The sequence below is a fragment of the Homalodisca vitripennis genome, chromosome 1 (assembly GCF_021130785.1).
Source record: "Homalodisca vitripennis isolate AUS2020 chromosome 1, UT_GWSS_2.1, whole genome shotgun sequence".
Taxonomy (NCBI): Eukaryota; Metazoa; Arthropoda; class Insecta; order Hemiptera; family Cicadellidae; genus Homalodisca; species Homalodisca vitripennis.
This window is the reverse complement of record NC_060207.1, coordinates 76412358-76439001: the sequence shown is the minus strand read 5'-3', so window position 1 is coordinate 76439001 and position 26644 is coordinate 76412358. Positions and strand designations below refer to the sequence as shown.

The window sequence follows — 26644 nt, the reverse complement described above, 5'->3', positions numbered from 1 at the left end:
TTGAGACATTTTTAAGCAATTTAAAACTACTGTTATTCTTAACATTCGTTCCATAAATCGCTCATTCAAAAGCTTTATAAGTATAGAAGAAAATTAAATCTTTATAATAATTCAAGATAACAGCACATGTGAAATCTATCCTTCTTCCAACTAAGCCTAAAGGGAAATTTGACTTCTTGACATAGTTTAAAAAATTTTATTATGGCTGTCCTTATAACCATTCTCAGTATATTGGATTAATCTGGTAAAATAATTCATAGCTATTACATAATCATCTGGAAACATACAAGGATTAAAATAAGCATATCGTTTGTTTCATATTGATAATTGACTATGGTCAGTGGAAGATTTGAAAGGACAACAGGATTTTGATGCTTTTAACTAGTCATTTGTCTAGACACTCATTTAGTCCATTTTATAGAATGCATGATCATAAAATTGCATTAAGTCGTGAATTTCTACAATGTGGATAGTAGCCATTTTGGAACTTTCTATTGGTTGAGGGACTTTTACTGGTAGAGAATACTTGTATTGAATTACTTGTACAGTATTGTGTAGAAAACATTTGCCATGAATTTCTGAAAGAAAGCGCATGCTAAACGTGAATTGAGTGTAGGGGGATTGGACTGGCAAGCTCCTTATCGCAGAAACTGGAAACGATGTTGCACATGTGATTTAGCGGTCAGAGTTTGCATTACTGATACAAAGATAGCCTTACTGCCAAGACATCGATAAAATGTATTTTTCTTTAAGTTCAAAGCTAATTTTTATTATAAATATGCTATACGAGGTAAGCACAAAACAAACAGGGTATTTTAGTTGTAATCAGCATTCTTAGTGATAAAATTAAAAATAACTATTTACCACTCTGTTATTTCATATAAATTAAAATTCATTGAATAATTTAATAAAACTGAAAAATTATTTAAACTACTAATTATTAGAGCATTTTTTTATCTAAGATTTTGTAGATAAGGTATATCATCTCATCCTGTTGTCTGGACAGACAACGGATATATTTGGTCATGGCTCTGTAGGACGCACAAATCTTTCAAGGAGCTGGACAGAGCTAAATAAAGGGCGGCCCCTGCCGTGGAATGCAGGTTGTTTAAAAATACTTTCTATTCAACCGCGAGCACAGAGTGTGCGCCTGTCATTCCAAAGGCTTTTTGTAAACTAAAAAACTCTCCAAGAGACACAATGTATAATTTTGGATAATTGTGTTTGACGTTTCGGTCAAAACCTGTCATATATATGAATATATCCGTGTATGGTGTGAGAAGGGTTAAATTTGTGCATCAGTAAATAAACAATTAGATTTTTATTTAATTAAACAAAAATTAAAAATCACCTTAGACAGTGACTTTTTTACGGAAACAAAATAAAAACCCTGTTTGAGGTTAAATAACTACTCTAAGAAAAATTTATATTGAAATTTCAATACTTTCATGATAAAGAGCATAAATCATGTGTAATAACTTAATTACTGTACCATAAAAAACTATAAAATAATAGTCAAGCACTAGAGGTAGGTTTTAGGAAAAAAGACAGCATTTTGAAAAAAAAATAAACGTTTATTTTTCACCACAAAAAGCTCTTTTTAATTAATTTTGAAATTTCAATACTGTGTAATAATAATTATTAAGACCATTTAAAAACAATGCAAAACAGGTGTAGTGAAAAATTACTTACTAAAAGGAAACTACATAAAAATAAACTTATCCAGGCAATTTTCAGACAAAATCTACAACACTATCTTCATGGACACTCAGACCAGCACGAATATTTTCTAAAAGGGTTAACACTACATCTCATTTGTTCTCTTTAAAAGAGGTATATCAGTGATTATTGGAATCAGTGATCAAGATTAAGTTGTAATTAAAAGTATTTAGGTTGAAGTAACTTGTTAAAATTTTATATACAATAATAAAATTAATGACAGTGAAATACTCATGTGTAAAAGTTTATAATAATTTGCAGGATGGATTCGTTTGTCCTGGCTGAGACATTAAAATATCTGTACCTACTGTTTGCTGAGGACAGTGATCTGCTGCTAAACCTGGATGAGTTTCTATTCACAACAGAAGCCCACCTGTTACCACTTACCCTTGCCCGCAACCAGGCTAACCTTTCGTTCTTTTCAGTAAGTATGAGTTTACTCATCCATTTATCTCATAGTTTTTTAATTACAGGTATTCAGTTTTAGAGGTTTACTCCAAGATTTTTTCCATTGATCTGGTTCTATCATTTTACCAGATTTTAGGTTAGAGTAATTTAAGAAAATTATGTTAATTATTAAGTTTACTTGTATTGCTGATTAGTGTTTATGTATTTTTCAAAGTACTACAGTCTTATCTTACGCATAAAAATAAATCACTAAATGTGTTACTAAGGGCTAATCTTGGAAATATCTGAATCAATCCAGCTAATTCTTAACCCTCCAACTGATAATAAGAAACTCCCGGAATGATACATTGGTTTTTGTCTTTGAGCAGCATATTTTTCAGATATTAAAAAAAAAATGTATGCTCATTAATAAGTGTGCATTAACAAATATACATTTACTATACAATTGTTTTTCATTTGTACATAAATTGAAAAATGTATATTATAAACTTTTTGTTTTTTAAGTTTCACTCCATGTAACATTCACATGACTTGAGATAGTAAGATACTGTAAACGTACAGAATATACACGTTTTTGTAGTGATCAAAAGGATTATAACATATATATACTTATTTACAACACAAAGAAAGTTTTTTGATAAAAATGTAAAGTATGTACTACTTTTTTTGGCAGTATGCGAATCCATATTGGTGTTTGATGAATTCTTTGAGCTTGTCCAAAGAAGGCAGATAATGATGAATTGTTTTCACTGTCACTATCAATTTTCATAATGCAACTCACATTCCTCCCATTTATAATCATCCAGACTACATGACAACAAAACTGAAAAAGAAAATCATCATGCACTTCATTTGCCGATATGTTTCTTTCATCATCAGAACTAATATTTTCATCATCCATTAGTCACGTATATAATTGGCAATGAGAATCGCCCATTTCACAACATAAAAATGAATTATAAATAACTAGTCTACATAATAACTTAGCAACAAGGGTCGTGAAGGCCAGGCAGCGTGTCGCCAGCTGCATTGTCCGTCGGCTTTATGCCGTGCGGAATTCGAATCAATATCAACTGACAACGAGTAGTGTTACGAATATAAACTATATAAGAATTAGTATTTAAGAGTAGAGGGTTCAACTGGTGCAAGTTATGTCTTTATGACTTGAACAGTTTTTGTATAATAATAGCGGAAAGTTAACTGACGGATGTGCCTTCTTTATCAGTTATCAAGTGGCATTGATGAATGTCTGTGCCATCGGTCATCAGTTGGAGGGTTAAAAAAATATTTGTAGAAAGAAGTTCAAGGAAGGTTTTAGTGGAAAGAAAAATTTGAAAAGTTTTCCAGAATATTTTAGAATTTGAAACATTAATAATATTTACAAAACATAATCAAAATTTTACTGACAGTTAACAGCTATTGATACTTTCAGCTAAAGTTCACCAAAGAGGCAAAAACATTTGTTTATACTAAACTTTTAGAAAATATTAAATACACAGTGCTTGATCAGTTGCTTAATGCAGATTGCAAATACAAAAAGTGTGCTTTAAGGAAAAGGTGGGGGATGGACACTAACAGCCTGAAAAACAATAAGACTTCTATCAAGCAAAACCTTCATAAACGATTATTTTTAAATATTGATTGAACTTAGTTCAAGCGATAGAATCAGATGCTTTTCAACCAAAGTAGTCTTTTTAAATCTACGTACTCATATATTTTCTTGATCGGAATAAACAGTCAAAATCAATTACAGCATCAGAAATATTGTAGACCAGAAGTAAACACTTTAATCTATGACCTACATGTGTCTCTCTCTCTCTCTCTCTCTCTCTCTCTCTCTCTCTCTCTCTCTCTCTCTCTCTCTCTATCTCTATATATATATATATATATATATATACTCTTCGAAGTACTTTATAGTGTACACAAAAACAGAATCAAAAATTCAGTGCTCATGTTTAATTTTCGAGTTGACACAACCCTTCTTCAGAACACACTGAATTAAAACATATAAACAGAACTCAAACCAAAAACAAAAGACAGAACCAAAATAAAATTTTAACAAATAAATACAAAACAAACAAACAAATTTTAACATTAAAAAATCTATACCCAAGAGTTTATCAATAAGAGCAAAAAATCTTTGTAGCAATCAATCTGACTTCCATAACTACATAAACAGACTGTCCCATGTACTTTTTGAAAGGGGGTATCCAAAAAATCTTGTTGATAGACAAATCAGAGCACCTAAAAATATTTCTAGTGCTATTAATCCTAATGATCCTAAATTTATCACCCAATATTTTCCTGGCCTTCATAAAATCAACAAAATTCTAAAGGTTTCTTTTCCTATTTTGGAATCTTCCCCTGAAACTAGAAATTTATTTTCTAAGCCCCCCAAAGTAATTTTTAAAAAACCTCCAAATTTACAAAACATTCTCTCTAGACCGAAATTAAAGTATGAAGGCAATACAAAAAGTAATAACATCAAATGTAATGTGTGCAATCCTTGTAACAAGCCAAGATGCGGCATTTGTAAGATGTTAATAAATTCTAAATCGTTTAAAAGTAGCACAACTGAAAAAGAATATCCTATTAAAGGTAACATTGATTGCACTACAAAAAACATAATTTATCAACTAACCTGTAAATTCTGTCCCAAAGACTATATTGGAAAAACCATCACTCCATTAAGAGTGAGAATGACCAATCATCGATTTGATGTTGCTCATCAAAATTATGAGAGACCATTATCTGCTCATGCGATTCAACACAATCAAAATAAATTAGAAAATTGCTTCAGCCTAAAAGGAATTTACCATTTAGAGCCAAACCCCAACCAAAATACCAATCTGATAAATTTAAGAAATGTTGAAATCGCACATCAATTAATTTTAAAATCAAGGCAACCAGATGGGTTGAACCTAAGATGATTCTCTTTTCCTTTTTATGACAAAAAAATTTTAATTCTATGTAAACATTTACAAATATTCTACATACAGCTGATTGGGATCTTGTTGTTTATGGTATTTATTTGTTAAAATTTTATTTTGGTTCTGTCTTTAGTTTTTGGTTTGAGTTCTGTTTATATGTTTTAATTCAGTGTGTTCTGAAGAAGGGTTGTGTCAACTCGAAAATTAAACATGAGCACTGAATTTTTGATTCTGTTTTTGTGTACACTATAAAGTACTTCGAAGAGTATTGAAGCCGATTGGCATTACAGAAGATATATATATATATATATACTTTACTTAACTGAGAAAAGAAATGTAAATGTATTAAATAAAAAGTGAATATAAACAGTCGATTAGACACTTTTAGACTGCAGTAACTTTGCAGTCATACGTATCTGTATTTTCTTCATTGTTATGCAAAGGCAAACTCATCTTCATATATATGTTAAACCTGCAGTAGATTATAAGGACCAGTAATAGTAGACGCTTTTTGACTGAAATACGGTAGATCATGGAAACCTACATAGGTACGTATTTATTGTCTTGAACAGAACAACATGCCAAACTCAATGGTGACACCATAAATAAATTGGACCGAAAGTAAATTTAAATGGTGGGAGTAGATATTTTTAGACCGTTCGTTAATAAAAATGCCATAGACTTAGGACTGAAAAGCTACATGTATTTATGTATTTTCTTTATTGGGATATCAAGACAAACTCAACTTATGGAACTGAAGATAGCTTAGACCAGACATAGATTACAAGAGCTGGAGGTGTACACTTTATGATCAAAGTGGTTTCCCAGACCTTTATGTATATATTTTCTGGATCGAGGCATTGGGATAGGCAAATTCAACTATAGTGTCAGAAATGTAATTGATTAGAACCAGAAATGTATGCTGCTAAACTTGCAAAAAAATGAACCAGTACAAATTGTATTTAACTTTTGAATCTTTTACCCATGAACACTGAAATAATAAGTACCAGATATATGCTGACTTCTGTTTGAAAGCTCTCATAGTGCTCTATTATATTACATCATGGATTCTTTCACTTTTTTAAAAATTGCATACCAAGCTGTGGTTAACACATAGTAAGATAATAAAAAAGTGTGGTAATAATAATTGCTGTAAATAAACAAACATTCTAAAACCTTTCAATCTTAAAATAAAATCTGTTATAGTTTAAATAATTGTAAGTTTTTGATATATTGATGGTTGCCATCTTCAAACACTAGGAAATTCTACATAGTTTTGTTTAGAAAGAAAACAATATGCAAAATTATATACCTATTCTGTTTAAATATCTTTGAGGAAAATTTCGAAGAAGAGGTAGATTCTAATCCTTGAAATGTAGTGTCCGTATTGGTAACATATATTTGATGATGGCAAATGTTGAAAATCTTTTTACCCTTTTTTAAGTTAGGTTTGAATAAATTGCATCTCATGTGTTAAAAAGATTTATACTGAAATGTCAATATAACTACAGCCATTGGCCTACTTCAAAGAGACCATTTTGCCCCTAGCATTAATAATGTAAAATACTTTTATGAGATCAACTTGCCACCAAATTTTCTCACAAGATAAAAAAGTTGTTGTATTCACCATGCATCATGTTTGTTTACAATTTTAACAATAGTACAGTATACATATGGTTTCTCAATTCATTACATATAAATTATTTAAAATCTAATACTATCTTACCACTTACTTAAGTAAAATATGTTTTGTTTTAAAACTAAATAACAATAAAATCTCCAGATGAATGTAGGCATTTAAGAATCCATTCATCTAAATAACTCACTGATATCAGCATTATTCAGTCTTAACTTTGTTTCTGTGTTATTAATTGATGACAAGAAGCAGTTTTACTTAGTAGACCAGCAACACTGTAGTTGGGAAAGGGGAAATAAACAGGTGATTGGCTGAGTGACAGCCAACTCAAATAAACAAACAGTGTGTAAATGGTAATAATATTGTGTTAAGTCAAGGCCAGACTATAATGCAGTCCAGAGGGCTGCCCCGCTCCCATGCCATTCGCTACGTCACACTATCCATCTGGCTGGCCGTATAAACCTCACATATTTATCACAGCTGATTATAAGCATACTGTTATTACTTATCTGCTACAAACTCTTTTGTTGTATAGAGGTTAACCCATTGCGGATCACTGACGAGCTGGGCTCGTCACGCAGCGGCCAGGCCTAACGGCACGATGACGAGCTCAGGTCGCAAAAGCGGTCTGCTTTTAAGTTTCCCTCCAATAGTTCTATTAATGTCTGATAGATCGGGCGATCATCTTCACTTGCCAACTAAGAGTGTTTAACAACGGTCTACGTTTAGAGTTTTCAAAAGTTTTATAAATATCCTACAGATCGCAGTTGTATGTCGAAGTTGAAAAATCATTCATATGAGTTTACTCTCTGCTTTTTAGCGCTTCTGATTGTGTGTTTTCCTCAGTTGTTATTATAATACTTTTGAGGTTAGTACACAGAACTAAACGACGCAGACGTACATGTTGGCGGGTTTAGTCTAGACAATGACCCGGATGTTCTAATCGCTTCGCCCAAGCCGCTTTATTTAGACTATGATTGAGACATCATCCCTGCCACTCCGGAACCTTGCTCGCGTGTTATCGTTCCTACATCACGGATACCCCAGCAGGCCCATGTTCCATCTGAACGAATACCTTCACAGCTGAATTTTCTAGTATACAATAGCGAGTGATACAATGTGGCACACCATTGCTGTTCATGCGGCCGCTGAACGTAAATTAATTTGTGCCCGCTTGTGCCCGCGCGCCAAAATAATACGATCCGCAATGGGTTAAAAAAGTATTTATGTCACTTCAAAATCTAATATTAAAACTAGATATAACATATTTTAATAAACAAACTACTCATAAAAAGACAAAATGTAATTGTGTAGCAAGTATGGAATTGAATTATTTTCAATTTAAAAAGAAAGACTATAAAATATAAGTGGAGTGGTCAGACAGGGCTTGTGAAACAACTACAATCTTGTGTATGATTGTACTTGGCAGATTTCTTTGAAAGTAAACTAAACAATTTCAATTCATTGTTGTGTACTATCAATTTTTTGTATGTATTAGTGAACCATTTTTAACTAAAACAAAAATTTGTTGTTATTCCAGGTAGGAGATGAGTTGTCAATAGATGACTCGGAGTGGGCAGATCAATGTCCCAGCCACATCCGTTTGTTCCCCGCCTCTGTCCGCCATCCTTTACGTAACATGGTCAAAGGTTCCTGTCCTCGTTCAGTTGACGCCAAGCCCAGAAAACTAACTGCCTCACAATTCCAGGTGTGATTGTGGTTTTTATTGTTTATGGGCTATATACGTTTAATCCCTAAATCTGAGACTGTGCATGAATTAACATTTTAAATTTGGTGTAGCTAAACTTTATATTTGGTTCACATAGTTGCTGATAAAAAAATCCTTATTTTATCATTAAAAAATGAATTTTACACAAAAGAACACTTAATGTTGAAAAGTTGCCAAGATCATTAGATAGTTCAGTGAAGTAAAACTCTTCAGTGGTTTACAAAAGCCTGTGAAAAATTAGCAGCCTACATACAAACGTACAATTTTTAAACAGAAAAAAAAATATTAATGGATATAATAAAATAAAAAAATTCATATATATATATATATATATAAAATTTTGTAAGATAATAATCTAGTCTTTTATTTCACATATAATGCAGATATGACATATTTAACAATGTTATCTATAATTTTACCAATAAGTCACATTACATAGATTGTAGTCAATTTGTTAACAGCAATACATAGCTTAGTTGGAAATTTTAAATTTTGTGTCTAACTTTGTTCAATTTGGTCTTTGCAGACAATATTTTGTAAATTTTGCGAAGTCATGTCTCAAATTAACCCTCAAACTGGCAGGCAGTAATATTTTCCTCAGATGGGAGACCATTTTTGAATATTTTGTACTTTAAACATCTTGTAAAAAATACATTTTTACTATATACCTATTTGTGTAATACATTATTTTTTCACAAAAATGTGGAGATAATTATGGTATAAATACATTATGCATAAAACATAAAAAGACTATACTTTTTCATTTTTAAGAGGTGGGGCTTTATAAATATTAGAATCTGAAATAACCAATTTATTTGTTATTTTATCTAGTTTCAGAGAATATAATATGGTATCCAGGTTATATTGAAGAAAAATTATATATATTGTAAAAACACAAATAGTACACGAAAGGCTAAATTTGTTACTATGGGTACGATTATTTTCAAAAATAAAAAAAAATAAAATGTTTACATTAACCCTTTGAGTGCCGCAGCGTTTTGCTACATGGTATGCATAAAATGCCGAGCGAAAATGCCTGGTTCTGCAAGGGTCTGGTTAAAAATTCATAACAAATTTATTTATTGGTATAATGTCTGGGGTTTTTGTTTTTTTTTTAGATAAATATATTTTCTTTATACATATAATAATAATATAATACATTGATCACTTTTTTACGTTTTTATACAAATAAAAAAAATCATTAACAAAAACTTTATGAGCAAAAACATTTAATTTTTTATTTTGACACAACTTAGTATTATTGAAATATTTTATTTTTTCACTTTAAGTTATTCTATCTTATAATCCATTTAATTCTTTACAAAAATACATATAAACATTTTTTTATACTTATAAATAAAGTTTGGAAAATAAATATGAAAATATGAACCACTACAAAACTAGAAATTTTCTAACTTAACCTAACACTCTGTGTATTGTCTACACTGATAATGCTTAAATCTAATGCCTGCAATACTAGGTCTTCATTGTCAGTAATGTTTTTACGACTCATTGTTTATAAATATCACTGAACAAACATAAAAACTATACAAACGTATTTAGTAAAGTACTTGATGCTTACGATCGCCGTAACTCGCGGCCGTCATTATTCTACTTACACACAGACTAGAACAACATACACAAACGAAATAATTTGTAGATACTAACACTACAAACCCATTTACACTTAAAAAGTTTCAATATCATTCGTGAAATAAACAGCAGCGCAAACAAAACACGTGACGGCTCGTCTGCGTAGCGGCCGATTCTAAATGCGACTGACGCGCTCACTTTACAACCGCCGTAAAAATCAGAATCTAACTAAAATGCAACAAAACCTACATCAAAAGTTACGTTGAAGCCTTTGGAATGCGTATGTATAGTCATTGAGCCAATTTAGATAAATACTATATAAAATATAAGCGTTACTGCAGAAGTCGCTAACAGCGATTCTGGCATTTCTTGCATATAATGCGGGATCGCTGACAGCGATGCTCCGGCACTCAAAGGGTTAAATATTTCCAAAATATACTACAATTAATATAGTATTGCCAAAAACAAAGCTATAAACTAATATAATGATATAAACTTGATAATGAGCTATAAACTGTACCCATGATATATCACTAATTTTCAAAATGGCTTGATGAAGATGATCTTTAAGACAAGTTTTATGATGTCACTGTGACATCACTGTTGCTAAAGCAGCAAAATAAATTTCACTATTAAAATCATAAATCTTTCTGTTTGAATTGGTATATAAATATTGGTGGTAGTGTTGATTTATGTACTATATGAACTGTCAAAAACCCGTGTGTGTCAGATCGACATTATAATATTGATTGCCAGTTTTATTGTTAATTTTATATTGGAAATCAATATAAATATTAATTTCTACCATTAGATATATGGTTCACAAAGTATATGGAAAAATTACATGGCTCATTATTAAAAAGATGGGAATACATTAAACAAGCTAATATATTTAAAACACTGAATATAAACAGGTATTTTAAACACTGAATAAATAGAAAATATTTTAACAAACACTGGAAAAAATATAAATTAAATGTTTAAACAATGCAGTAAATTACAATCATCAGGCATAATAATATATTTACTGTACAATTTTAGCCCCAAAGCCCATATACAAGCAATCTAATTTTGGATTAATGCTCGATTATAAAAATTAAAACTATTTTCTCAATACATAATTTGAGAATCGTCTGCATTCAACACTTTCATTTTATATGTAACTAAGTTTTTTATATGTACAAATTTTATAACTCCCACACACTCTAGTGGACTAACTCAGAACTACTATTGCAAAATAGGGTGGACTGGTTGTATATGAGTTTATTGTTTAGGGGCAGGGTGCTGCAATGGTTAGATAATCAATCAGTTTTCATAAAAATTAATTATTAAATTTTATTTCAATGATGGTAAAGATTTCAAATAGTATAAAATTTATTTCCTTGGATTGGAGGATAACTAAAAGTTCAGATGTTACATTTTATCTTATTTACGTTAATTCTTTGCATTCAGGAGGCCTCAAATCTGGCCAAAACTTATTTCTCACTCAGTTCGGATTTAGTCTCAGGTGGTTTTCCTCTCAGCTTGCCAGACCACGCGTAGTGCCTGGCTGTGTTTGTGTAACCATGTACGCAATGTCATTTTTACTCATATTTAAATAGCATTGACCTTCAGCTCTTTAAATGACTGAGATTTAAATTAAATCCACAGATAATTACAAAGTTTATTAGCCTCAAGGTTGAAACTTTATCGATTGATTAATTATTATTTACCAATGCACTAGTATTTTAATAAGTAGATAGGATATACTATAACAGCTACAGTGACACTGACAGTTGGATAAAAAATCATTCTGAATGATGTTTACTACATGGTATGTCCTGCAAATAGAGAAATAGTAATTTAGTTACTTATTTGGTCGATAGGTAGCAGCACTCTCCTGCAACAACTGAATAAGGATTGAATTTTATAACTGTGCAATATACTAAGTGGCTTGATGAGCTGAACGGCAAAACAGAGAGGGGTCACTAGGTGTGGCCTGCCGAGCTGAAGGGCAGGACGTGGTCATAAATCAACGACCTGACCGACCTGAGGCAAAGAACATCTGTGGCCAGGCGATAGCAGAGGCCAATCATATGAATTTAATGCTGATTCCAAAGAGTTAAACATTTGTTTAATATGTGTATAAAAATTGTTTGTAGTATTTAATAAAATAAATTTATGGAACTCAATGTATTAGAAACTCAGTTTAAAAACTTGCTAAGGTAAAAGACACATTAAACATTTTTGTGAAGATTGTAGGCTCAATTACACCAATTTGTATGGAGACTTCTGTATTATATTTGAATGATCAGTGTCTGATATGGTTTAGACTTGTTGTATAGGATGGTACAAAAATAGCGCCTGTTTTGAAACGGTAGGTAAAATTTTTTTCGGTTGGTGACATTGATTTCCTAGGAAAATTTAATTGTTGACTCAATTTAAATTTTTGGTATTATGTGTCTAGCCATGGAGCAGTTCACTTGTGTGCAACGTGTGCTAACCATGAAAACATTTTATCAGAATGTTGAAAGTTCTGCTACAACTTCACACGATTCTAGAGTGTAATATGGCACCAAATGAATTAACAGTTTGCAGACATGAAAAAGTTCTTTGAGACGGGTAAAAGCAGTAAAGCTTACATATTTTGGGCATAGTCTTTGTGGCAGAACTGAGAGAACATTGAGGTACTTTTGACATTATGGTCATTAGCCCAACAAAATAAACTTATTGCCATTCCTAATAATTGGGCTTAAGCGGTTAGTCATTAAGATGAATTATTCGTTATGATCTCCGTTACCACCACTATATGGCACACCTGAAAGTGATGAATCACCAGAAGAAACAACAGTTTCTTGTTTATTTTGTTCTGATAAGAAGACAACAGCTTCACAATCAAAATCATCCTGAGTAATGAAGTGACTTCCATGTAAATGGATTTATGAATAAACCGAATTGCCATTCTAGGGTTCAGAAAATCCAAGGAAGGGAAATATATCTACAACAAGTAACATTTTTAGATCAGATTGCAGATCTCAAACATAGTGTTATCTACTGATTTAATGTTCATCTGTCACTGAATGATGACAAATGTGGGAAAAAATGTGTTTTCTTCACAATCCTTCCATTGTCAAAAACAAATAAGTAGCATATTAGTGTCATTTTTTATTGAGCAGCAACATCTGACTTCATTTTTTTTAAACAAGCTGTAACAGTCGAAGGAGACTGATATTGTATGACGATATGGGAGTTTTTGTGGTCTCAATTGGGTGGAATGAACATTGAAGAGTTGTGGTCTCAGCAGGATGGTGCCAGTTGCTATACTTTGCGTGAAACAATTCAGTTGATTCATGAGCAGTTCCCAGATCACCTCATTTCTTATAATGTTGATCATTAATGGCCACCAAGGTCATGTAACAACTCAACAACTCTTAGTGACATTTTTGTCTGGAGTTGTTTTAAGTCGGTGGTATATGTCAATAAATTCCAAAATATTTTTGTAACTTGATTGAAGGAGGGAATTCGACAAATTATCAATGAAATAGTAGTGGAACTTGTCAGTGAATTTTTTGGACAGAGTTCTTGCATGCCAGTGCAGTAGTGAATGTTATATGCCCAACATCATTTTTCATACAGCAACAATGAAGATTCTTGGAGCAATTGAAAGATTTTTATTCAATAAACTGATTATGATTACACATTTTTCCCGAATTAATTTTGATTTTTTTGAGGCTTTTTGAAATGAAAGATATAATCCTTATAAATAAAAATTAATATAGGAAAATGTGTGATCATAACTAGTGGTATCAAAATAAATTATGAAAATACATTTTTTTTGTAAAAGTAAAATTCTTAATTTAATATATTTAACCTGTGTTATTTTTGAACCACCTTTTTTAAATATATTGTATTTTATTGAATCAATTACAGATGCAGTTGATAGAGGTGACTATGCTGCAGGAATATTTATGGATCTGTGCAAGGCTTTTGATAGTGTATCACATAACAACCTAATAAGCACCCTCAGGGACTTGGGTATTATTGGAATGCCACTAAATTGGCTAAAATCCTACCTTAAACATAGAAAACAATATGTCGAAACATCATTCAAAAATAAATTTAATCAATTGATATGTATTAATTCTAAGTTAAAAAATATATTACATGGTGTGCCTCAAGGATCTATTCTTGGGCCAATCTTGTTCTTATGCTACCTTAACGGCTTGCCGCAGACTGTAAAAAATTCGGGAACTAAAATGTGCTTGTATGCTGATGATTCTAATCTCATTATATCAAACAAATCTTTGCAGGTAATTGAAGATCAAGCACAAAGTGATTTGATCTTAGTCAGAAACTATTTCTCCAACAAAAATTTGTTACTTAATCTTGAAAAGACAAATTTTGTCTTATTCAGGACTCGCCAAAATAAATGTGTAGACAGTCCAAAGATCGAAATTGGACAAGTAAAACTTAATCAATTAGACAGTACAAAATTTTTAGGAATGGTTTTAGACAAAAACTTAACTTGGAATGAGCATACACATGCAGTTCTAAATAAATTATCTTCTGGGTTGTATGCTTTAAGGAGCATATCAAAATTCTGTAGGTTGGATGTTTTAAAATTGGTTTATTTTGCCCATATACACTCCCATATATCTTTTGGTATTGTGTTGTATGGTGCAACAAGTGATCAAAATTTACAAAGTATTCTTCACATTCAGAAACAAGCCATTCGTATAATGATTAATCTGGAGGATCGTGAATCGGCAAAGCGACATTTTCAAACTCTAGGTATTCTTACTGTGTATGGCTTGTACATATTAGACACTGTGGTGGCTGTTAGGAAGGCTAGGGATAGACTTCCTGTATTGGGATCATCACATGGCTACTTGACTAGAAATCGAAACCAGTTGGCAGTACAAAAATCAAAATTAGAATTTAAGAGAAAAAACCCATTAGTTGCTGGAGTAAAGTTTTACAATAGTATCCCCGAAAATATAAAAAGCATTCCTAATGTCAAATTGTTCAGACTAAAATTAAAAGAATATCTTGTTGACAAAACATTATACTCATTTAATGAGTTTTTTGAGAGCAGGGTGGAATAAACTATAGATTATTGCTCAAGTGTTAATTGTACTTTTGTTTAAATACATACTGTTTTAGCAAATTAACTTATGTATTTAGTTCTTAAATCTAAGTTCATACTATTGACACCGTTTATATTTGTATATTTATTCTTGTAATGTAATGTGCAAATGGTAAATAAAGATTGTTTTGAATTGAATTGAATTGAATTGAGGTTGGTGGTTTTATAGTATAAATCAGAGGTAAAAGGAAGGGTGTGTTTCTGTTATTGTTTGTCATTTTCTGTTTTCTCTTTGTTCTTATTTTGGGATTGTTGCTCCAACAAATGAATTTTTTTTCACTGAAAACCAGTTTATGTATAAGTTTACAAGAAAATGGGCAGTTAGGTTGTTCTTATACAAAGATTATTTACCGAAATATATCTGTAAAACTCCAATTGTTTTTTAAATTTAGTTTTTGTGCTTTCTTCTCTTTGAATTGTTTTAAAAAATTTTTGTACTTTTGATGTTGAGTAAGTTGAAATTATGTGACATATTGGCTTGGCTAGCTCAGGATTTCAGAAGCCTTTTTGGATTCTCTAGATTTCAAATTCTTTGTTTGAAGCCGTCAGATACTAAAAAAACAACTTATAAAGAGTAGTTTTATGCCTGCACTCTTAGCGTAGTGCTACAGTCTAGTTACTAAGGGGAAGGTCTGAGGTACCAAGGTGTGAGTACACTATTCTGGTTTGCCAAGGTTGACTGAGGGAGGGAGATCCATCCTTCAGTCAAGGAGACAAACAGCATTCCAGTTAGCCAATATGTTAAAAATTGCAAGAAATGTTGACGTAGTAGGTTCATCCAGTTCTGTGGTCTCTGGCGTTAAAAATATTAATTATCTCATAAGGTAAAAGAACTTAAACATGAGGACGTACACAATCATTCCACTCATTATTAAACTAATGTCTAGAAATGGGTGAAGAAATTCAATTTTTGTGACTTGGTTGGCCAAAGTTTGGAAAACATTTCATGAGTACCAGATAATTTAGTTCTTTAATATATTGTACACTTATTTATCATAATTGTTAAAATACATTTTAAAACTTTAGATGACAGTCAAAAGAATTATATATAATTTACATAGAATTGAATAACATCTTTATATAATTTTAACAACGCAACAGTTTTATTTCACAATTTTATTTAAGTTTAATCCAAATACCTACTTTTTTTATTTTGGGTTTTGTAATAATTTATGTTCCCGTTATTTTGTTTCAGACGGTTGAAGGACCAAAGCAGATACAGCTCCTTACCATTTACTTGTCATTTTTTGTTTTTGTAGCAATTTATGTCAAAATTTACGTCTACTTTACCTTATATCGAGGGTAGTTTTTAAAGACATGACATAAAAGCTCAATTTTAAACTCAGTAATTTCATAAATAAAATATTTTAACCATAAAATTTGTGGTTTTTATTATTTGTTTTTTTTGTGACGGATTTTTAAGTACAATATTCTTACATCTTCCTGTCACAAAATGTGCCTTTCATGTAATGAAGATGGTTTTGGGAAGAGTACTTACATTTGACGCAACGAACCTACTTTTTATAGTATTATTACACAATTTACTTAATATATTTTAGGAATTTAAATGTAACTGTTTTTCTGATGTTATCTCTTGAAAATATATATTTTCTTATTCAAATGAGTATAAGTTATTACCGAACCCATTAGTAGCAATTTGTGCTTTTATCACTAACTTAACACTTTGCTGTTAGTTTTTACGTGATACTCTAACCATCTAATAACATAGTAAACATTTGCATGCAATAATATAGCATATTCTGTTGTTAATGACTAATAATCAGGCAAAAGTTCTTAATGTCTGTTATCTTAGATGTGCGGGAATGGGTTGTAAATTGTTGATGGTATTAAAACTGAAATGTTTTCATGATAAATGATGTTTAAGTCTTAATCTTGGTCTGTGGATGATATTCCTGTTTTAATAATGAAATGTGTATTGGATGCCATATTACTCCTCTATTAGTACAGATGGGATCTTTAGATTAGGCAGTCCCTTTTTATTTTGAAGATAGTGGTAGTCATACCAATTCCAAGAAAACATTTCTAAACTCTTTAATTCTAGATCTATGAAAATGGCCTCATACCTTAAATATTCATGAAGGTTGTATGCAGATAAGCTTAAAAGAGAGTCTATAATCTTACTACTTGACATTAAGACAGTTTCATAAACAGTTGTTCTTTTCTTCATTTTACATGTATCTGAGCCTTCACTCAAATGATAAGGTGTGGTTTATATTGTCTATCTCGACTTCCAGAAAGCTGTAAGCAATTTTCATAATTTTATGAACTGCTCAAATTTTTATTCAGTGATTTAAACCCTCTACATACAAATATGTATATATTTAACTCTGTATAACGTGTTTAACTTCTGAATTTTTATTTAAAGAAGGTCATACTCTAAGAATTTGTAGAAATAAAAACTGTATTTTGGCAATAAATAAACATTACAGGGGTTTTTTTTAACCCCTTCATGTTTTTGCGAATTCATAAGTGTACTTCTGTTGTAATATTACGCATTTTTATATTGTTCCTGTTTTATTCTGTTTTTTTGCTGTGATATTACGCAAAAAGCATTTCTATGACAATTCAACTGCTTGTCACGCAATTAGACCATGTGTTGTTATTAGATGTCGTTATTGTTACGTGCAGGAAGTAAGTGAAAATACTATTTGACCATATTTGAAGTCGTTTAACCCATTGGAGACTGAGATTTTAACGCTATTGTGACAACCCAGGACTGAGTTTTTTTTTTGTTTTAAAAAAACGTTTAATAGTTTTTTTTTCAGTTATGGGTGGTATAACTTACCTGTAAAAAGTTTTTGTTGTGGAATTCATGTGTGGTATATATTTACAAATAATTACAAATACATTTTTACTTTTTTTAGTATTTATTTACTGTATGAAAAAATTTCAAAACAGTTCTCCAAATGTAAAGGAACTTTACATTTTTTACATTGGTAAATTGTTTCTGATCGCCTTCCGTGATCATAACACACTTTAACATCTTTTGGATGGTCTAGCTTTGTTTGTTGGAGGAATTTTTTCAATGAAATGTCCCCATTGTTTACATTGTAGCCTCATTGGTTGGTCTAGTGAAGGCCTCCCTCCTGTAGGCCTATCAGGAAGCTGAACTGTTGATAGTAACTGGTCAACAATGTTTAGCCTAAATTCTGAAAGATGAATTTTCTTTTTAGTGACCAAGTTGTGTACAATACTAGCATTACATAATGCAATATCAAAAAGGTAAAAAAATATTTTTTTGTACCCTTTGGCACTCCTACGCATTACTGGAAAGGAGGAAAGTTTTTGGTCCCTGCTTGTCTACCCCACACATATACTTGTTGTAATCTACAACAAACATTTGGTTTGAGGCTTACTACTGGATTTTGTTTTCTACTTTCTCGCTGAGAAGTTACTTCTTGGAAATCTGGTCTCTCGTGGTATGTTGAAAGCATTGTCACATCCTTCCTATCTTTCCATTTCAGACACAACATGTTATTACTTGAGCGAAATGTTATTTCTCCTTTCTTCAGTTTTTCTTTTTTTATTTCCTTGGGAACATTTTTTCTATTGGCTCTCAATGTACCAATGCAATAAGTATCTCTGTTTAGGAGCTCCAAAAAAAGGTTTTGGCGATGAATACCAATTGTCCATAAACATAAGTCGACCTTCACCAACTAAGTCTTCTGTCATTGTTCAAAACAACTTGTTCACTAATTAAGCATTGTAGTGTCATTGGTAATTTCCTTCCCAGTGTATATCTTGAAATTGTAGCAGTACCCTGTTACAGAATCACATACCTTATAAATCTTAATTCCAAACCTAGCCCTTTTTGAAGGGTTGAATTGGATGTAGGCTAACCTTCCTCGGAAGGACATCAAACTTTCGTCAATACAACAAAACTTTCCAGGTTTGAATACCCTTTTGAATGATGACAAAAGTAATTCAACAACTGGTCGGATTTTCCTTAGTTTGTCAGTTTGCAGAAGTGAGGATGAAAAGTGTAAGTATCTAGAAATAGATTTGAATCTGTCGCGTGACATAACCTCACTATAGATAGGACAATGAATTATTTGTCTGCGAGACCAATAGTCAGTTACTTTTTGTTTTGGGTTTTGTGACATCAAAACAACAAGGCTAAAGTAAGCCTTCATTTCATCCTTGGTTACATCAGTCCAATTATTATTAGGCCTAACATATCACCTCCACCAAGAATTTTCTCCCTAGCATACTTGTTAGTTTCACTTTACAACTTTTATCCCAGAACTCATTGGTTAGAAATTGATTTCAATACATCTAGCTCTGTACAATCAGCATTCAATTGCCTGGAAACAATTGGATTTTATACCTGAATTTCCAGTAAAGTTGATTTGCCTTACTGTGTTTGTGTCATTTGTCCAGGTCCAAGTTTGGAGGTTAGGCCTATTGTCATTGTCGTCATCGTCATCACTACTATCACTTCGCCCGTCATTGTCACTGATTTCATCATTATCGTCATTGATATTCACAGTTTCGCCATCTAAATCACCACTATCACTATCACTTTCATTCAGTACATTATCCACATACGCAGATAACTCCGACGAACGGAGAAACACTTCATCGCGAGACGCCATGTTGGCTCGACTGATCGCTGTTCTATTGCAAACAGTTAACGGTATTCAGGTTTATGTTCGGTTTTTGCATTCAGTTTCTTGTATTCGGATGTTAGATACGAATAATACGATTCAACTATCGATCGCTTGTTGGTGAACGGAATAACCATACAAATAACCGAGAATTATATCGATTGAACAAATCCCAAAATTCATGACGGACACTGTCCGTCATCCGTCTTTACGCGCTGTATACATGATGACGGGCAATATACGTCATCCGTCGCCAATGGGTTAATTAAAGACCACAAGATATTTTCAAAGATACAATATCAAGTAATTCCGTGAAGAACATGTCATTAATGCCCGATAATGGGTATTTGTTGTTTCCAGTGTTAAAACTGAAAGGTCAGTAAACTGCCACAGCAACTTGGTACACTTATAAATGTTGCCAGAAGTTGGGCAGGGCTTGAACATTAGGAACCTGGTGCTGTGCCGCAATAATGGGTTAGCTCACTTTACTGTGCAAACATTAAAGATTTAGAAAGCTAGTGGCATCAAGAAAAAACATCGATTGTTCAAGCATTCACCATTTTAAACCTAAAATTGAAGCTTGTGCAGCTGTTATTTTTAAATGTAAATTCTTCAAGAATTATTAAAATACTTTTACTTGATCCAAGTGAGTAGATTGATGTTTTTTAGACATGAAAATTAAACTTTGTAAGTGCCTAGATGCTGTGCTGGATTACTTTGATAATACCTGTAAATTTAGCACAAATATTTTTTTCATATCTAAGTGTGAGTTGATCCTTTCATAAGGAGTTTTTATATCACTAATTGTAAAATTACGAAGATAAAAGGGTCTAGTGATGAGCTTGAGGAATTCTGGGAGATAATGAAAAGAACAGATATGCAAGAGACAAATCAAACAGTTAGGTGTTAGGCCACAAGCTACTGTTCCCTCCCCCATCTTTGGTACAAATCAGAACTTATGTAGCTAGGAATCATGAAGCAAATAAATATTCCTTATTAACAAATTCTTCAAGAATCAAATAGGGACAACACCTTCACTCACAGCTTTTCTTATCATCCTTAATATATTTAGAATCAAAATTTCTTCTTCCTTCCTTTTTTTATTTTCTTCACCTGTTTTCTCATGTGAGATTTTTTTAATATTCCTAAACCCATTAGTCAATCAGCTCATTTTGTTATTCACGGTTCTTCTGTAGACTAATTCAACCTTACTTTCTTCTTTATATCTTATTCTTTTATCTTACTCCTTCTTGTAATATTTCATTTCTGGATTGTGCAAATATCTGGCTTCACTCAGCAAGAAATCAATGCCAGTTGGGTTAAAGGTAGGATCAGTCTACATTGCATTGAAATTGGTATGTTTCTTTAAAAAAATACTGAGCAATTTGTACTCGGTTTGCAGGAACACTATTGCAATAGATTTTTCCTGTTTCCAATTTAAAGTATTTGTGGCCTTTTGTAACAACTGATAACCCATAAAAACTCTATGGTAGGTTCTTTATGAACTATTTGATCTGCATGATTGAACACTTGGCGAACAGTCTTTTCACAATTAACAATTTTGGAATTGTCCTCTCTCTGCTGGATATTGTCTTCTCCCTTTTTGGGATTCTGTGTGACCTAAAACTTAACAGGCCTAAGCTAGCATACAAATAATACATTTATAACTAAAATCTCATATAGTTTTGTATAAGTTGTCTCACAATTTACTAAGAGATTTTGTATAAATTGAAAGAAGAATCTATGGGCTAAATAACATTTTCTTACATCAATTGCGATGAGGAACTACTGTCTATCAATGATTCATCCAACTTAAGTAAGATGTATACAGTACAAAGTTCATATTTGTAATTTTACTTTACTATGATGCCATCTGTAAAATTTAAATTGAGATAAATATAGATGCTAAATTACATATAACATCAGATAGAAAATAAGACGTATGGTTATCAGTAATCAAGAAATAAACTAAAGAAGTCCAGTATTTTTAAATTCTTGGTCCACTGGTATGATATTGGAAGAAAGAGAAAAGAGAAAAGGTTGTGGTTTTTATAAATGAAAAATTTGTGATAGTTAATTTGTTGGTAATAAAAGATATAAAAGCTTTTTAGCTATTTTGACTTAACACCTTTATCTGTGGTAGACACCCTAGTGCGTACTGGGTGGTTAAGAGTACTCAGTATCGAGCCACAGTAAAGGTGTTAAAAACTCAGAGTTACTTGCTTAGCAAATCCAGTATTTGTTTGAAGAGCATGTAGTTGAGATAATGGTATCTTTAGAGGGAATGCTAGTTGGCTGCTGACCACGCATCTTTGACTCCGCTTTTAACATTGTCCAATTTTCGCTACCACCCATTGGGTAAGTATAGTTGCACCTGGATATTGGGTTTCTTCTGTACGGTTTTGTACCTTTGAGTCTCTGAATTCTTTCAAACTATCAGTTTACTAGTGTGACCCGCCCCATTTTATTCACTACTTATCAACTACATCAGGTAGGTGTTGGAACTCCAAGTGGATAATTAGTTTAGAAGTTTAATTCAAAGAATTTTTAACAAATATCAGAATTTGTCCACATAGAAATGATAATGAAAAAAATGTATTATTTACATCTGCTTTGAAGGGCTAGCATCAAAATGTTTGGGGTTCAGCTCAACTTGAGTTGATGGTGTTAGTAGACAGATACTTTTAACTAGGAAAATATTGGTTTGATGAGGGGCAACATGCTGCAAATATAAGTATAGTTTATTTATTTTGATCTGATAATTAGAAATTAATTTCTAGTCTCATCAACATTGAGATGCTCAAGAATATATTAACACTTAAAAAACCCTCATGGTTTCATGTGCTGACAAACCACAGAGCAGTGGTTTCAAATGAACACATTTTTTGTGTAGATAATATGACTAGATGCAATTCATTGACAGCAATCAGAACTACTATAGGTGTTTATTTGTTTCCCTTCTATCCTTTTGTTATTATTACAATATTTCTTTTCTTTCATTCACGTGATTTTTTTCACCAGACGTTTATTCCAGCTGATCATTTTTACACTATAGTTATGATGCTCTCTGCTGCTGATATTCACATTGTTTTTCACTACTCAATATTAAAATATCCCCGTTTTAGTCAATGTAGATTATAATACGAGTCTATATAATTTTTTAATGTACAGTAAGTGCAAAGTAGTAAGTGCCTACAAGTATTGGTTCTACTTTGTAGGCCTAGCTTATTCAGTACAATTTTTATTTTATTTTATATAATGTAGGCCTCTTTGAAGAACAGTAATGTCATGAGTGTTATGTTTTTTTTAAAGTAACCTCATGAAAATGGTTAATTGTAATGATTGGGTAGCTGACTTAAAAAATCAGTGATTATAAGCTGGATAAATCCTGTGGTTGGCAATAATCGGGCTTGTCAAAATTCCCTCATTGAAGGCTTAAGTGTTTTAAATAAAATTAAACTTCTTTATAGAATATTTTGTGTTTAAGAAATTAAAAACAAAATATGTATTAATCAGAATTAGCTATTAATATAGGCTTGTACTTTCATGGCTAGAGTTTCCCTATTTTTTTGACTAGTGATTCAAAAATTATTTATTATATTAAAAGTTTAACCCTTTGTGCTTTTAACACCCTTTAACAAATTTCCTCGGAGCTTGAAAAATCACACTTAGTGGCTATAGCTAATTTGTTCTCAGGTCTTAACCACTACTGAGTTGCAGACCTCACAGGCTGTAAAGCCACACACAGTGACTTTAAATTTGTTTTCTGCTACACTTTGGCTATCTTCCCATAGTGGCTATCTATTTTCTCTAATGATTGATGTTTAGTTATTTTTTTATTAGCTATGCACTTAAGAAGTCCTATTCTCTCTCAGCCAATCAAACTAGCATTACAATAAGCATTTATTGATGGAGTGATACTATTTATAATCAGTGTAACTACATAAACAAATACTTTGGTCAAACTGGATTGCAATTTGCACCGTTGTACACAATGTCATAGTTAATTTTAAATCTCTTTTTATAAATTGTTGATTAACAAACTTGCTACCTTTCAAGTAAGATATATTTGGGAATTCAAGAAAACTATTATTTGGGACCAGGTAAAGATTGTGAATCAGGAGTTAATAGCTGGTCAGTGATTGAAAGTGTTAACAATAATCATGTTAGTGATGCAATTAGTACTAAACAAGGTAGAAATATGTAGAAAAGAATTTTCATGCAAAATTTAAATTCTCCTGATAAAATCTTCCTCGAGATATATGTCATAGGATGATTGTACAATTTGTACTAAGTTTGTTTACAAATTCATTTATTCTGTGATTTTCTCGTTGCTTGTGATGGATACCCATATGACCAATGTAAAAATATTCCCTAATGCTCAGTCAATGCACCATCAACAAACTAAGTGTTGCCTATATGGAAATGAAGCTTCATGCAAATTTTTGAGGCTCTTGGTCAGTTTGTTTTCAAGATGCTGATTCTCAGCCAAAAATATAAAATGAATAACAAATTTTAAAAGAGATTGTGCAATTTTTTCATTACATTCTTATTACCAGAGCTGATCAGGATAGTTGCAGTTTTTAAGTAGAAACATTGGAATAGAAACTGCGATTTTCGGTTCAAGCTAGGTGCAAAAATGCTACATGAAACTGTAAAACTTTGAGCTACAAAGCACATTACATCCAGTGAAGAGAAAATCCTATAAGCTCCCTCAAAACAGATAAGTGGGAGCTTGTCGAAGATCTTTTTCACGTGAAATAATAGTCAATGGTATCAAATTATCCTTGTTGGTCAATCAGATGATTAGACAATGCTAAAAGTCAATAATCTATATTACATCTTCTTTGAGAAATGTACATGCATCAACATTTCTATACAGATTGGTCAAGTTGTGTTGGTTTCTCTTCTCCAGTCTAGGAATTCATCCAAGGAGTAGAATGGTCTGTTGATGAGCCATCTGGTCAGAGTTGTTTTCAGCTTCTGTTCTCGGAGTGACTTTATGTCGTCTGGTAGAAGGTTGAACAGCTTTTGGCCTGTTTACGATGGTTTCTTTATGGACTTTGTTGCCTCATAGATATTGCTTGTCAACATGTATAATAATTTCTCAGATGTATAAGCCAACTATTGTAAAAATCTTTTAGCTGGGGAAAATTTTTTCAGTTCTCTCTAGGACTCTAGGACCCAGTTCTGACATTACCCATATGACTTTTCTCTGAAACAGTGGAATTCTCTGGAGGTTTTTTGTTGTGGTCCCTCTCCAAACTATCAGGCTGTATCTCATGTACTACTCGAACAGACTTTAGTTGGGGCTTCATCACTAATATGCTTGATTCCTTTTAAAACATACAGGTATGAACTTAGTTTCTTGGAAAAAAACTCTCAATATGATTATTCCACTTGGCATGAGTTTCCAATTTTACATCTGGAAGTGCTGGAATTTCGACCTTTCCTTCTTCCAAAAGCAAGCTGTTTTCTCTTATCAGTGTTAACTAATAAATCATTCTCGTTGCAATACTGGTAAGCAATGTTCAGTGCAATGTATGAGTTGATAGCTAGATTGTTTGGGTATGATTCAGACACCAACAGTGTTGTGTCATCAGCATACATCAGAGGGGAGCAGTGTGTGCCTTGATATTGTGACATGTCGTTCGTCAGGAGGATGAACAGGACTGGCCCCAATACCACAGGCTCTCCTGCTGATTGGAAGAGGCTTTGATTTTGTTACTTGGGTTATACCATTTTGTGTGTTTTGTATCTTTACAATTTGACTTCTTCCTCCCAGATAATTCCTCAACCAAGCTTTTACCTGTCCTTTTACTCCAAGTTGTTTGAGTTTATTGAAAATTAGTTTATGTGTCAAGCAATCAAAGGCTTTACTTGAAATCCAACATGATACCAGCAACCATATTTCCCTCCTCCAAGGCGTTGATGATAAATTCTAAAAGTTTGATCATTGCTGGTGTTGTTGACATTCCTTTGGCAAAGCCATGTTGGTCGTCCGTCAGTGTGTTGTGATGTTGGCAGTAGACCATCAGCCTTTTCAAGACTACTCTTTCAATCACCTTTGACAATGTAGAAATAAATTTTATAGGTCTATGTTGCCTGCCTTAGTATTTTAAGCTTGGAGTATACCTTGCTTTTAGATCTGAAGGGAAATGTATTTTCTTAGGGATAGATTTGTTATACTGACTAGAGATGGGATTAAAACTTTGCTACAGTGTTTTAGTAGTTTTGCTGAAATTTCGTCGAGCCCTGCTGAGGTTTTAGGCTAAATGCTTTCCATCACGTCCTTAATTTCTTGTTGGTTAGTGACAGGTAGTTGTGTTAAGTCATGGTTTGAGAAAGTCAGGTGTGGTGCAGTTAGTTTTGAGGGTCTTGGTTGTGAGTTGAGAATATTTTCTGCTATGTTAGTAAAGTAATGGTTTAAATGGTTGCAAATTTTATGTGGGTCAGTGGTTAATTGTCCTTCTATGTTGAGCTGTAGTTGAGCTAGCTCTTGGTTATGATTTTTTCTCTCACTGTTATATAATAACTGGCTTTAGACTTATTTTCAGCGTTTTGCTACATGATCTACAGACAATTTACGCCTGAGTTTTTTTAGTTTCATGTCGCAGTCTTTCTTGGCTTTGCTCATTTCAGCTTTATCTGCTCTTACCCAGTCAGTTCAGATTCAAAGCCTCCTACAAGTGTCCTCCTGGTGTTCTGTAAGGATATACAATTGTTTTTTTCCAGACATTATTTTAACAGACATTTGCCATCATTCAGTGATACAAAAAATCAGTAGCGCTATATTTAGAGATCTGCAATCTGATCTCTTCTTCAGGTAAATAACTAACCTAACACATAATTACAAACTAGGTTAACATTTAAAAA

At 32.2% G+C, this 26644-nt stretch overlaps 1 protein-coding gene across 1 annotated transcript in view; it reads left to right on the top strand.

The window, feature by feature from the left end:
- LOC124365015 (ER degradation-enhancing alpha-mannosidase-like protein 3) overlaps positions 1-26644 on the top strand; it is a 92061-nt gene that overhangs the window by 41238 nt on the left and 24179 nt on the right. The window contains exons 12-13 of the mRNA XM_046820899.1: positions 1981-2143; positions 8234-8401. Of these exons, the coding sequence (XP_046676855.1) occupies positions 1981-2143; positions 8234-8401 (331 nt within the window). The remainder of the gene's footprint in view (positions 1-1980; positions 2144-8233; positions 8402-26644) is intronic.